This window comes from Phyllostomus discolor, chromosome 10, assembly GCF_004126475.2.
Source record: "Phyllostomus discolor isolate MPI-MPIP mPhyDis1 chromosome 10, mPhyDis1.pri.v3, whole genome shotgun sequence".
NCBI classification, from domain to species: Eukaryota; Metazoa; Chordata; class Mammalia; order Chiroptera; family Phyllostomidae; genus Phyllostomus; species Phyllostomus discolor.
In genome coordinates, this window is record NC_040912.2 from 14,672,564 (window position 1) to 14,686,327 (window position 13,764).

At 38.8% G+C, this 13,764-nt stretch overlaps 1 protein-coding gene and 2 long non-coding RNA genes across 9 annotated transcripts in view; 2 read left to right on the forward strand and 1 right to left on the reverse strand.

Annotated features, from left to right (window-relative positions):
• Window positions 1–114: 114 nt before the first annotated feature.
• On the reverse strand, window positions 115–12,387 carry NUP42 (nucleoporin 42). Of its 5 annotated transcripts, none has more exons than XM_036010510.1 (7): window positions 12,160–12,387; window positions 9,726–9,962; window positions 8,053–8,147; window positions 4,767–4,843; window positions 3,911–3,997; window positions 1,637–1,721; window positions 115–950 (listed from the first exon to the last, which is right to left on the reverse strand). In XM_036010510.1, exons 1-7 carry the CDS (start codon window positions 12,264–12,266, stop codon window positions 376–378), a joined length of 1,263 nt encoding a protein of 420 aa, XP_035866403.1. In that variant the 5' UTR covers window positions 12,267–12,387; the 3' UTR covers window positions 115–375. The 5 variants fall into 5 exon arrangements, with proteins under 5 accessions (XP_035866403.1, XP_028381508.1, XP_035866405.1 ...); XM_028525707.2 differs by having other exon boundaries at window positions 9,726–9,957; window positions 12,155–12,387; XM_036010512.1 differs by lacking the exon at window positions 8,053–8,147 and having other exon boundaries at window positions 12,160–12,347.
• Window positions 2,039–11,373, forward strand: LOC118497046. Of its 2 annotated transcripts, XR_004899593.1 has the most exons (4): window positions 2,039–2,073; window positions 3,291–3,340; window positions 8,890–9,034; window positions 11,182–11,373. It is a non-coding gene; the product is annotated as an uncharacterized LOC118497046 (long non-coding RNA). The 2 variants fall into 2 exon arrangements; XR_004899592.1 differs by lacking the exon at window positions 11,182–11,373 and having other exon boundaries at window positions 8,890–9,118.
• A 79-nt stretch (window positions 12,388–12,466) lies between the features above and the next one.
• LOC118497047 overlaps window positions 12,467–13,764 on the forward strand; it is a 77,335-nt gene continuing 76,037 nt past the window's right edge. For both annotated transcript variants that reach the window (XR_004899594.1, XR_004899595.1), the window contains exon 1: window positions 12,467–12,781. This is a non-coding gene — a long non-coding RNA (uncharacterized LOC118497047). The remainder of the gene's footprint in view (window positions 12,782–13,764) is intronic.

Here is a 13,764-nt window from a genome sequence, read left to right on the forward strand (position 1 = left end):
TAATGTTTGGCGAGTAGGCCCAATATTTAAGCATTTTTCCCTTAATGGTTCTAGATATTATCTCCTTCTTAAAAAAAGTTTAAAGGTAAAACTTTAAAGGGTAAGATAGTAAAATGATGTAGAATGAAAAAAGTATTTTATTCAGTGCACACTGACAGATTTGTAGTAATTGTAGTGCAAGAAAATCGCCTGCTGAGTATCGTTTTACTTAGGCTCAAGAAAAAATGTTAAATTTCAAACCTCTAAATTTATTATTGAAAGCTCTACTCCTTATAAATATATATACATATACATACGTGTGTTTATCTGTTCTTTTATATGAACCATTCACAATAATTTTAAAAGACATTCTTTTCTGTATTTAACATTGTCCTTTCAAATATTTAGAAGTTCCACAGGGGGTGGCTTCAGTGGAATTTTCCCCAGAGTAAACTTCTTAGACTGAAACTGCTCTAGTTCTTCTGCTGTTAGTTGATGCTTGGGCGTGAATATTTCATTATCTGTCGTGCTGCCGTTTGAGATGGGGACAGAGGTGGACGTGTTGCTATTTCCAAAACTGTCACTGGATGGCTTGGAAAAAGCAGTGTGAGACTGTGAGCCTGGATTTCCAAAGCCAACCACAGAGCTGCCGCTCCCGAAGGCTGGGGCCCCTAGAGCTCCGAGAGGGCCCGCTGCCACGGGGGCTGGGAACCCCGAGAACCCAGGTGAGGTAAACCCTGAAGCTGCAGGGGATTTGAATGAAAATGAAGCAGCAGATGTGACCTGGGGTTTCCCGAACCCAGGAATTGGAGTAGAGGTGGTGATGGCAGGACTGGCAGAGGGAACGGCTCCAAACGCTGGCGAACTCCCGAACACAGGCGGGCTTCCGGAAGGGGCAGTGGCAAATCCAGAGCTTGCTTTAAAACTAAAATTTTGAGCAGTATCACTCATGCTGTTATTCACTGGAAAACCTACAAATAAACCAGAAAAAGAAATCTATTCTAGTCAGAAATGCAGCCACATTAACATACCCCCACCCGACTCCCCTCATTTTCCCCTTATTCCTGCCATGTTTGGATGTTGCAAAGAGAGAAGATTACTGGAAGGGAGAAGAGTGAAACTGAGAAGCTAGAACAAACACACGGAGCCCCCCGGAGCCCCCGATGTTCTGTCTTCCTGCTACACTGACGTCATCTGCACCATGATTTACCTTCACTCCAGGAGGCAGCTGTGAGGAAGCTCAGGGAAGTGCACTTGCACTCCTCCAGGGGGAAGGAAGGCTTGCCTACCCCCTGCACCCTCCCCCATGTTAGGGAGCTGTCACTTGAGGGTGATATACACTGCTATACACAGTGACAAGAAAGTCCTCAAAGGTGCTGCTACCACAGCTATGAAAGTCTGAAAAAGCCATTCCTAAAATATATTTCTAAAGCTTGAGCCATAGGGTCTTTCAAAGAATAGCGAAGCCCATTCTGGCCCCTCCCCCTTTCACCAATGCTTGCTGAATCAAATTCTTTGAAGCTCCATTATGGAAGGTGGTAGAATTTTCAAGGGCGACTTAAAATGGTACTTAACGGACCTTCAGGCTTTATGACTTGAAAACTATAAAATCCTATTTTTCAAGATCAGTGAAGTCCTGCGTTACTTTATCACTTACCTGGTGACCCAAATGCTGCTGTTTGGCTGCTGCCAAATCCAAATGTAGGTGCTGCTTGATTTATTCCATCCTTTATATCAGAGAGCTGTAAAAAGGGGCAAATAATAGAGTCCTGGATGGATAATTCTCAAGTACCTTTCTGTATGCTTTAGAGCCAAATTCAATTTTTAAAACTGAACTTAAAAATGCACTAAAAAATGTGAAGTTAAATGTTTAACATAGAAAAATGCACACAATAGGAATATGCATAGAAAAAAAGTGCACCAATCTCAAAGATTAAGAGTAAAGGCTGATGAATTATGGTTTTAATTTTACTTATGCTTTTAAATATTTTCTAGCCCTGGCTGGTGTGGCTCAGTGGACTGAACGCTGGCCTGAGAACCAAAGGGTCACAATTTCGATTCCCAGTCAGGGCACATGCTTCGGCTGTGGGCCAGGTAGGTCCCCAGGGAGCATGTGAGAGGCAACTGATCGGTATATCTCTCACACGTTGGTGTTTCTCTTCCTTCCCCTCTAAAAAGTAAATAAATAATAGCTTAAAAAATATTTTCTAAATTTCTCCAATGAACACATATTAAAGTCAGAAAAATAATTTTAATAATGCATGTCAGTATCTATAGGCTGATCTGCATTTATAAAGAAATCTAGATATTAAGAGACACTACTAAAACTTAACACTAAAACCTATTAAACATTTCCTGTTGCCTGCAAATACTCTATGCTCTTGCTGTTTCCCGCTATAGAAATGTCTTCCAGCTCTGCTTACTGGAATCTTCACCTCCCTTTCAAAAAAACTTTTCATTTACAGCTTCCCAAGAAGCCTTTCCTTCTCTAACCAACCCAAACAGATGTGATTTCTCTCACCTGGAAGCCCCAATAGCCTATTTAAAAAATAAACTTTATTGAAGTATAGTTTATATACAATAAAATGCATCCATTTGATGTCTGTGTGTCTATAAAATATACATATGTCAATGAGCTTGACAAACTTATAACCACCACCACTATCAAGACTTAGAACACTCCCACCACCCCGCAGAGCTCCCCTGCGTCACTTTCCCGTCAGCCCGCTCCCGGCCCCCAAAGTCCACTCAGCTGCTCTCTCCCACTGTACTGATGGTGAGGTTTGTCTCTTCTAAAGTTTCATATAAATGGAATCATTAATGTGTATTCTTTTTTTGGGGGGGGTCTAGCTTCTCTCCCTCAGTGTAGTATTCATTAACAGGTAAATGAATAAACAAATTATGTTATAATCATACAACAGATTTAAAGAATGAGTTACTGATACACTAAGCCAGTTGCGAGTGCACTGTCCAAGACCCTCACCTACTGGGGGGCCTCTAGGAAGCTGGCAGAGAGCAGGGAACGTCCAACTGTGAGGGAAGTTCTGTGGCTCTGTGGACTCAGTTTTCGCTTCTAGGTCAGCTCTCAGAATGGTGATAGAGGGCCACCTCCCACCTAGGGACAGAATATTTTCAGCAAGTCCTACTAAATTGAAATGGCATTATAATACCTGAAAGGTGGAAGGGGTTGGCTGGCATAAGAGTCTAGTTGTTTAGGAAGCACGCAATTAAGAAAGGGTGGGGTGCTGGGATGGTCGTACAGTCAGTCATTCGGAAGTTTAGGCAACTACCACTCTCATATCCTTTTTCAGAAAGCAGAAACATAAACCATCTGGGAAACTGGAAACATTAAATTCTAAAGGTAAATATCTTATTTTAAAGTAAGGTTCTTAAGCACTTTTTATGGGGGTAGAAAAAGTATAACTTTATTGACAGGGAGAATGACTATGCTAGTTACGATCATGTACCTTCGGAGACAGGTGAGTATAACATAACTCCTAAAGGCACTTCTGTATAAGACAAGGAGCATGTGGTAAGTATTCTTCAGTCATGAAAGTATACATTAGTTTAAATGTGCCGTCATATTTTTCTTTTTAAAATTATTTTATTTCTTTATTTTTAGAGAGAAGGGAGGGAGAAGGAGAGGGAGAGAAACATTGATGCGCAAGAGAAACATCTATAGGCTGCCTCTCACATGGCCACAACCGGGGACCTGGCCCACAACTCAGGCCTGTGCCTGGGTTGATTCCCACTGACTGGGAATCAATCAGACCAGCAACCTTTCGGTGTGTAGACCAGCGCTCAATCCACTGAGCCACACCAGCCAGGGCTCGGCAGAAAATTTTAACTTTGTTTTCCAAACACAAAGTAAAATTCTTACAAAAAAGCAATAGATAAGATACTTCCATATAGTAAACTCTCTAGTACTCACCAAAGCTATTTTAGTTGATGTATTTAGACTTTTCAGTTCATTCACCCTGTTCTTCCACTGAGTTATTAATTGTTGGATGGAACTGAGCTGAAGAGAGAAGACAGAAAAATAATGAGCCAATACTGAATGCTTATATATATATCTCTCAAACGACAACTTCATGTCTTTGCCAAAATTACAAAAGTTTATGAAACATTTTTATGGCCCATAACTTGTAAAATTTGCATTGACCTGCTCCTATTTGCCAAAGATATTCCAGCTGTAGTCCCCTCTCCCTGGTTCTGCAACTCCTTAAGTCACCTGGCTAAGAATCACAAGTGCCTGGCAGCAAAGTCAGTTACACTCGGAGGGGAGGTGAACACGTGCACTAGTTAAAACACATGATCGTGACTGTAGACAACACAAAAACCCAGTCTCTGTCATTTCCTTCAGCACCAAACCTATTCAAACTCAGTCTTTTCACTTTTGATATTTAACATGTGAGAATGTTAACCTCTATAACAGACTGCTTTATTTAACTTTGCTTTCCTAAGACTCATCACGGTTTCTGCATCGAAGAGACACTCTACAAATGTTTACCAAATAATGAAGGGTTTAATTTCTGGGAAGGATCGCTGGATAATTTGTAATAAAATAATGACATTCCTAGTTTCTACAGTCAAAATATATCATCACCATTTTAGATAACTAATCAATTGCAAATAAAGTAATGTAGAAAGTAAAAGTAATTTAGAAAGTAAAAACTGCCTTGTCTTGAAAAAACTGTAGACCTTACCCACTTTGCCAACACAAGCAAGCCTCTACTACAGAGAAGCCTAATCTGTTATTGAGGTAGATGAATAGGAAACAAACTTACATAACTCTGTAAGTTATTGCTGGTTAAGAAGTTATGGTATTCAAGCCTCAACTCCTCTGGTGAAATGTCTGTAAAACCTGAAGTAAGGAATCAATTGGAATTTTTAAATAAATGCCAATACTTTTGATAGTACAGTAAAGCTAGAGGTGCTAGACAAGATAATGTACTAATGTGGGTCATTAGAAAATTTTCATAAAATATAAGGAAAAAATTCATTAAGAAAAAATTAGAATAAAATGTAGTAGTTATTATCTTTGAAGGGGGATTTTTTTTTCTAAATATAAATGGAGAGGAAGAAAAAAACAAAGAGAAGAACAAGAAAGTTGACTATGTATACATTTAAACTTCTGTCTAAACACACATTCTCTATGTCAGAAACTATAATAAGCAAAATTAAAAGGCAGGCAAGCTTGGAAAACTATAACTGCAACATGCAGGAGAAGAACTGATGTTAATGTATGAATAGCTCTTACAAATCACTAAGAATAGTAAGCAAATATAATCATCAGGCAATTCACAAAAAATTCAAATGGCCAGTAAATAAATGAAATAAAAAAGTTCACTTAAAAATACAACTTAAAATAGAGATCAAATGCTTTATTTATCAGACTGGCAAAGATTAAAAATGAATGTTATTTATTGTTTTTAGGAATGTGGGGAAGTGGCCCTGACCAGTGCTCAGCTGGTTGGCCACTGTCCTGCAAAGTGAAAGCTTGCTGGTTCGATTCCCAATCAGGGCACATGCCCAGACTGTGGGCCCACTCCCCAGATGGGCCATGTGTGCGAGGTGGCCAATCAATGTTACTCTCCTCTGTTTCTCCCTCCCCTCCCCCTCTCTAAAAATAAGTACATAAAATCTTTTAATTTTAAAAACTAAAAAAAAATGTGGTAAAGTAGGATGGCCTAAACGGCCATTGAGGAGATTAAAAATGTACCACTTTTACAGGAGAAAAATTGTCAATGAGCATCAGTTGCCTTAGAAATGTTCACACCTTCTAATCTCAATAGGATTTTTAGGATTTAACCTCAGGAAATAATTAGATGCATTCAATCTACTACAATATATTGCCTGGTTGTGGTATATGAAGAAAACTTGTTTTCACACAGGTATGTAGTTGGAAAAGGATGACTTTAATGGCCTCTTCAGATAATTGTGACTATTATTCCTTGATATTACACCAAAACTTGACAGGGGGTAGTTTCTAAAAGGTTGGCTATAATGTGGGTTCAAACTTTTTGTACTATTATGCTAAATCCACTGATAACTTAGCACTTAGAATGGATTTTTCAGGTATGTGTAATTTTGTAATATTACAGATTGAACATTTGGAAAACACTGGATCACTTAGATATCTAGAACTTCCAAATGCTGGCAAATGTTATTTTACTGTACCAAAGTATTCATATTTGTTCATGTCACTGTCCATCTCATTGGCAGAGACTTTCAGTATCAAGAAGTCATCAAGCTCACATTAGAAGAAAACAGTTTTCCATAATCTAATTTTCTCTTGAAACCTTGAATTTTATCATTGTCAATAAATACTCAGTTGTTCTCTATGAAGTGACAGCCTCCCTTCATTTATTTTTTAAGAAAATGTCACCAAATACTTAAGTCTAAATAACCATTGTTCTCAGTCATTCTTTCATTAAAAACTGACCCATGGGGAAGAAAAGCTGCTAGTTCAGCTCCCAAGTCAAATAATCACACCAGAACTTCCCCTTATAAGAAAACCCTCACACTTGAGTATTTGGCAGAAACAGCTTCATGCGTGCTTCCCGTTTTGTCACAGGGTATAGTAAAAAGGTTTGCACTTAAAGACCAAGATTTAATAAAATTAATAACTTGTACCATCTCATCAAGGACATTTTTAAGTGAAAATGACACTCATTTTTGAATTGACTACTGTTAAAGGCTGGTAATACAGCACGCTGTCTCTGCCTTGAGTTATACTTCGATAGGAGTTTTATGCACCCATGCTTTTGCTTTCACTGTGCAAATGTAAACACAGTGAAAATGGCAATTAATGTGCTAGCATTATTATGAAAATATTTTTTAACTTTACAGCCCTTACAAGGGTCTCAGGAATAGGGTTGCTAAATTCAGCAAATAATAATACAGGATGCCAGTTAAATCTGAATTTCAGACACACGAGAACTTTTTCAGTGTGCTATCACAAATGTTAACATGGTTATTCATATGCTAAAATATTACTCTTTGTTGATCTAAAATATAGATAAACCTGGCAACCCTACTTAGGGATCTACAGTCCACATTTTGAGAACAGCTGCTTTAGGGCATTCATTAGGCATTAGGCTCAATTCTGAACTAATTTTAAAAGGCTGAATACTTCCTCATTTTCTTTACTGAAAAATCACAATCTGAATTCTCTTATTTATTTGTATTACTTATTGTCCCCCTCCCTCAAGAACATGCTTCATAAGGCAGGGATCTTGCCCTTCTTGCTCATCACAATATTCCTAGCCTTAGAATAGGGCCTAGCACAAAAGAAATTCGACAAGAATTTGTTGAACGAGTAAATAAATAACTAAGGAGTCGTGAGACACACATGTTCAGAGAGAATGAGCAGGTAGAACTGGGACAGAGTAGAGACCCCAGAGTTCTGAGGGACTGCAAGGACTCCCATCTGCTAGGTACTTGCGGTTTACTCCATAGGCCAGAAGCCCAGGACCACCCAGGGTGGGCTTAGAGAAGGGTGGCAATCTAGGTTGCAGCCCAGAAAGGGCTTAGAAACTATGGACAAAGGAAAAGGGGAGGCAAAGGCATATTCTATAGAAGTGCTATCCCTGCAGCCCAGCTAAAGCCCCTTACCTACAAACATCTCCAGGATAGGCCTTCCTGTGCTTTATAAAGAACAACTATCCTTAAAAGGAAAGGTAGGGAAGAAAGAGAAAACAGAATCAGACAGCTAAGGCCTTAAGAGCAGGCAGGATAAGACTCTTCTACCCACCGCAGGCGGCCGAGAGGTTCTGCAGGGGTACCTAGAGAGAGAGCCACGGAAGCAGAGCCTCTGCTTGGGCCTTGGAAATGGACCTGTGGATGGTCCTGATTTCACTATTTTCTCATGAGAACTACAAATCCTAAATGAACTATACCTTCCAACCTCAATCTCCGAATCATGAAGTTCAGCTAGAACTCAGGCTAAGTACTCAGGTACTTAGCTGTACTAACTACAGTTAAGTTTGTGCTTAATTTCTTTATGTGGCATTGTCTTGGTTTTAGAAAAATAAGAGTTGTAAAACACATTTTAACAAGTTTCTCAGTTACCTGAAATACTAGATTTTTTTTTCATTGGTGAATAAGCAGAGAACATCCACTGCCCTGACGATTCCCAAACCTCCATATCCTTTACAATTCCTTCCCTGACGGAAAAAAAAGAATAGTTTTCATCTGCTTATTAAAATTGATCTTTTATCATTTTCAATGATTGAAATTTTAAACTGTGGTAAATATATAACTTTAGATTTTTCCATTATATCTTCTCAAGTGTTTTTAAAGCAGAAGCATATAGAAATACAAACTATATTTCATATTATAGATATATTACATATTAAAGAAGTTCATAATTTTGGTTTCCCAGTACTCTGAACCATTAACCAACACATTTAACTGAGAACTATTGTACCATACATATATTAAAGAACTAAAATATAATAAAATATACAATACAACTTTAACTTTTTTAAACTTTTAACATCAGTGATCATTTAACTGGGAAAGACAGAAAGTACCAAGTAATATAGAAGTATAACATTTTTACAGGGGTAGGACTTTAGAGAACATTTAGTCTAATTTTCACATTTTGCAAAAGGGTAAACAGACCCATACCCATTCAGTTAATTTGTTGTCAAAGCTGTATATGGAATCTGTTCTAAATTAAATCCCCTGTACACAATGCTACGATTAATAAAATGATAGATACAACAGAGAATCTATATTGAATTTAGGATTTTTATAACAACATCAAATACAGGAAGAAGGGGTTTCATTTGTTTTTCTTTTTTAAAATATCAGTAGTATATGGTACATGGCTCAAAATGTTTACTGCTGGTTCTAATGTATGGAAAGTAAAAGACCAACAAGTACACTGGTGTTTTGTCCTAGGAGCCAGGAGCTGAGGTAGTTGCACATGCATGGCCAGGCACTATTTTGGCACCAGCCATAAATTCTACTACAAATGTTCTCAAGAAATGATAAGGAATATATTCTATAATAATAAAGGAAACCAAATGAAACTAATTTGAATGAGGTAAATGAAGTAGAAGTTTTAGAAAGAAAAATATGCCCTGGCTGATCGATGTGTGAATATTGATGTTTCCCTCCCTCTCTTCCTCCCTCCTTTCCCCTCTCTCTAAAAAATAAATAAAAATTAAATTAAAATATGAGATACGTGACCTCTAAGATCACAAGTTGCTTTATGTTACCTCATACTTTTTAAAGGTCTCATAATTTATAACAAACTTAAGCAGGACTACCTTAGAAAGATATTCACAATATAGGGTTAACAATAGAAAAGTGGAAAAAGCATAATTAGCTCCGAGAAGGCACTGTACTGATATGGAAAGATGACACATTTTTAAGTGAAATAAAGTCTAGTATGATATGTTTTATACACACACACACACATATATATATATATATATATATATATATATATATATATATAAAAATAGTGGTTATCTCTGAGTGACTGGATCATGGGTGCTTTTTCTTCTTTTTGCTTATTCTGATTTTTAAAATAATGTATTACTTCTAATGTATTAATGTATTACAATATATTTAAAAATATTAAATATATTTATATTTAAATATAATATATATTATATTTATATTATAATAATATATTATATTAAATATATTTATATTTTAAAATATATTGTAGGTACTTTTTTAAAAAATAAGCAAATGGATAAGTAATTTTTCTGAAAGCTTTCACTTACAGAAGCTTCTTTTCATCTCTCTGTGCATCAGTGCTAGGTGAAGAAGCGAACAGGTTCTGAGGTAATCCCACCCCCCTGTTCCTGTTAGTTGAAGCTCCAGAATCAAAGGAACCAAAAGACGACTTGTCTTGCTCTCTGCTGCCCCCCCATGGCGCAGGTCTGGAGAAACTGGACGGCTGGATGACACTGGAGGATCTTGGGCTGTTGGCATTCCACACGCGTCTGTTACTATCTGAAATAAACAATGAAACAGAACAATTTTACTGGCAACTCATCTTTTAAACCTCTAAAAAGTTCATTATATTTTGTCTTATTACATAGACATTATGCAAAGATTCAACATCCCCACTCATTTTAAATCACAAAACTTTTTCTTCATTTTTGATTTACATAATTCAGTGTAGTATCAACAAATCACCTAATGGTCTAATTGCATTTCTGAATGACAAGATTGAGAGGACTTTAAATCCCTAGAAAAATAATGATATATTACTAAGTTCAGCTGACATAAGCTTATTAAGTAAATAACTGCTTGGTAGTGGAGTGGAGTGAAGGCATATCATACGTTCCTTCAGGATAAAAAGCTGCCTTTATCATTCTTTGCTCCCCCACTGGGCCTGATATAGTAATAACGTCTGAAAAATGGGGAATGTATTAAAAAGTTTGTTGAAGATAAAAAGTTAGATTCTAGACTTTGTCCTTGAGATGCTTATAATCTATCTGACTCAGTCTTCCCTTTGGGAAAACACATACCCACTTATCTTTCATAGGGCAATTATAAAGGTAACTTATATGTAAATAATGTGCTGAGTTCCTCTATTATGAGCAAATTACTAATATTTCATAATTATCAAAATGAGCCAACAGGACTATCCTTTTTATATATTTTGAAAAAGTCATCACTTCAACTATCTCAATTACTCATCACTTTCTATTTAGTTCTAAGGTAATTCACCTTGTTTCTCACTGAATTGGGGGTGTTCTGTTAAATATTTATACAAATGTGGAGTGATGGGAGATACACTCGTTTATAAAAATTCATCTCCCAAATGTAAAACTACCTAACCTAATAAAACCAAAGAGAACAGGCAGCAGATTGCCGGACTAGATCCCTCAAGTATGGATTAATGATATTTTATTTTTCTAAAGCTCCAAATCCTTTGGGAATGAAACAACTGAAGAAATTCAATTCATCTTCTGAATATAGCTTTTAGCCTTCATACTTCTTCATTCCTGAAGCATTCGCTTGCTTCAGTAGCTAAATACGCTGTTTATTTGATGAGTTTTATTACACTTCTTTCCTCAATTACTCTATCCATTCAACGTTTATTTTCTAATTATTCCATGTTGAAGGAGTCTCCACAGAATGTCAAATATTACATTCTGTTGTTAATGGAAGTGCACTCACATTTATCAGACCCTGAGTCCTAATTTTTGGTTTGGAATATTTCGTTAGGTCTGCTGTTGGTAATGCAAAAAAGACTGCCTTCAAGAAGAGCGACCAGGCGTGAAAACGCAATGCAACTCCAGGTTTTAAGGGCAGATACAGAATATCCCCAAAAAGGGGCAAAGAGGGGAGAGTATGTCAGGGGAGTCAGCATCTCATGATGCCTTTAAGGACGAAGTTCTAATTCTAGGAAAACAAAACTTCTTCATCTGACCATTAAAACCCTGTGTTGTACTATGGTTTCATGCCTGATCTCTCCTCTCCTCGAAGACAGTGCTTTTCGCACCATCCATAATTGATAGAATGAAATATGCCAACACCTTCGGCAATCACTTAGGCCAGGGAAGCAAGTCAACGTGGTCCTCCACACCCCGTTCCCTCGTAGCCCAGAGTTCTTAATCGGGCATCCCGTCCTCCCAATTTTGCCCCAAATTTTATGAGCATGTGCATCTGTCTGAGCAGCGGCTCTGTAAGCTACTTTATTATTATATGTCCAAAGACGTTCGCGACTTCCCCAGAGACCCCTGACTCTGATTCCAGTTGCTAGCCTCTCCCTCGAAAACAAAGTTTAGTAAAAATTATATTCGAGTAAAGGGTTTAAAAAAACAAAAAACAAGTACCCATAAGAGTATAGTAAAGCAAGGAGGCGTCTGGGTCGACCTTTGCCAATTCTCCGAACCACTGCCACTCACCGACAGGGTAGTTTTGACACGTACGTTTGACTTAAAACTCATTGTTGGCATTACTCTTCAGAGCCAAGCCCCTGCCTTTGTCCGCTCAACAAAAACCGACCGAGTGCCTCATACGCGAGCAAACACGTCGGAAGGAGACTGTGCTGGGCGCGGCGGACAGAAGTCCCCTCACCGGTGCGCCGCAGCGCGCGCCGAGCCCCACGCGGGACGCCCGTTCCCCACCGGCTGGCCCCCACGTTAGGCCCAACCCAGCTCGGCTAGAGGTGGCGCAGGACTGAGGGCAATCTCACTTGAGGGCTGATGCTGCCGTCCCCCGCCCGCATTCCAGGCACCGGGATGTTCATTCCAGCACCGCTCTCCAAAGCGACACCGGCCTTGAAGGAAGAACTGACAGATGGTCATTGCGGCGGCGTCACCGGCCCAACGGTCTCAGGGAGCGCCCTCAGCGAGGGGAGAACCTGGAGATCCTAAAGCAACCGAAAGTTCCGGCCCCGCTGCTGTGACGTCATCTCATGGCGTCCACGCAGGGCCGCGGGTCTTTCGTCCCTCCCTCACTGCTATGAGAGGCGTGCGTTTTACCCAATAGGAATTGTGAAGAGGGAGGCGGGCCTCCGGTACGGCGTGAGGCCGCGGAAAGCGGAAAGATTGAACCGGTACGTTGAGAAAGAGGCAAGTTTGGCGCCGTTGCGTTGCTAAGGGAGACTAGAAGTCGAAATGAGCAGAAAGTGAGTCCAGCAAACCTAGACGTTAAGCAAGGGCGGGAGAGGAGGATTAGCTGCGGTTTGAAAAACCGATTGTATATTCATTTGCAACATCTGGGAAAGTAAAAGAGTGCCTAGCTATTCGTAAGGATAGAGTGTCAAAGGCAAATTGTAACGGTAACGGGAAACTGTTTAAGAACAGACTGCAACTGAAAGGTATTGTAACAGCCCTCATTTCTTAAATGGTATATGTTCTTACACAACGAGAAACCTTGTTCATTAAAGTGCACATAAACGTTGCTGTTTGAAATTATATCAGCAGGAATGAAACGTCCCACTCTTACTTGGAGGATCTAAGACACACACGGGGAAGCAGTTTCGATTTCTACCCAGGGGCGGAGCTCAGATAAGGGACTCCCGAAAAGAAAATCCCATATTTTCTTTGTCCTTTTCAAGGAGACGTGACCTTACATCCATTTCTCAGTCCAGGTCTGATGTTGATGCCTTTACACGCAGCTGCTTTATTTTGAGCCTGTCAATACTGTTTCATTTAAATTTTACCTAAAGTCTACCTTCCCCCCAAATCCTACAACGCTTTTTATGGTGAGACACCCTACAGTTCTGGTGTTCAGTCTCTTTGATTGAGACTAATCAATGAACCTGACTTTTGTTGGACTGCAGGTTTGTCTCTGGCTTTTAGGACAGCGATTTTCAGTCAGTGTGCTGCAAGAATTTTTAAAACATACAGTACCTGTTTAGTTAAGGCCACTGACCTCTCTTCCATCAGATTGTCAAGTTAAAAAAAGAACAGCCAGCACAACAATAACTGTCCAGTGTGAATGAATCAAAATTAAATCTATTTTTTTGTCAACAAAAATGTATATATTTTTGGTGTGCTGCACAATTTTAGTAATTAGTTTGTGTTCCATGAGTTGAAGATGGTTGAAAATTCCTGGTTTAGGTTGATTGACTTTTGAACTTGCTCGTATACTTTGGATTTTTGAGGCCAATCCAATCTACAGGAGCAGTGGGAATAACGGGTGCAACCTAGCTTATTTTTTAAAAAGCAGTTTAATTCATTTATTTTACAACAAACTTAAGAGTTACAAATAGAGTACAAAGAATGTGTTTTTTCCCCCTGAGCCATTTGGGACTGTATTGCAAACCTAACGTCCATCACCCAAATACTTATTTCCTAC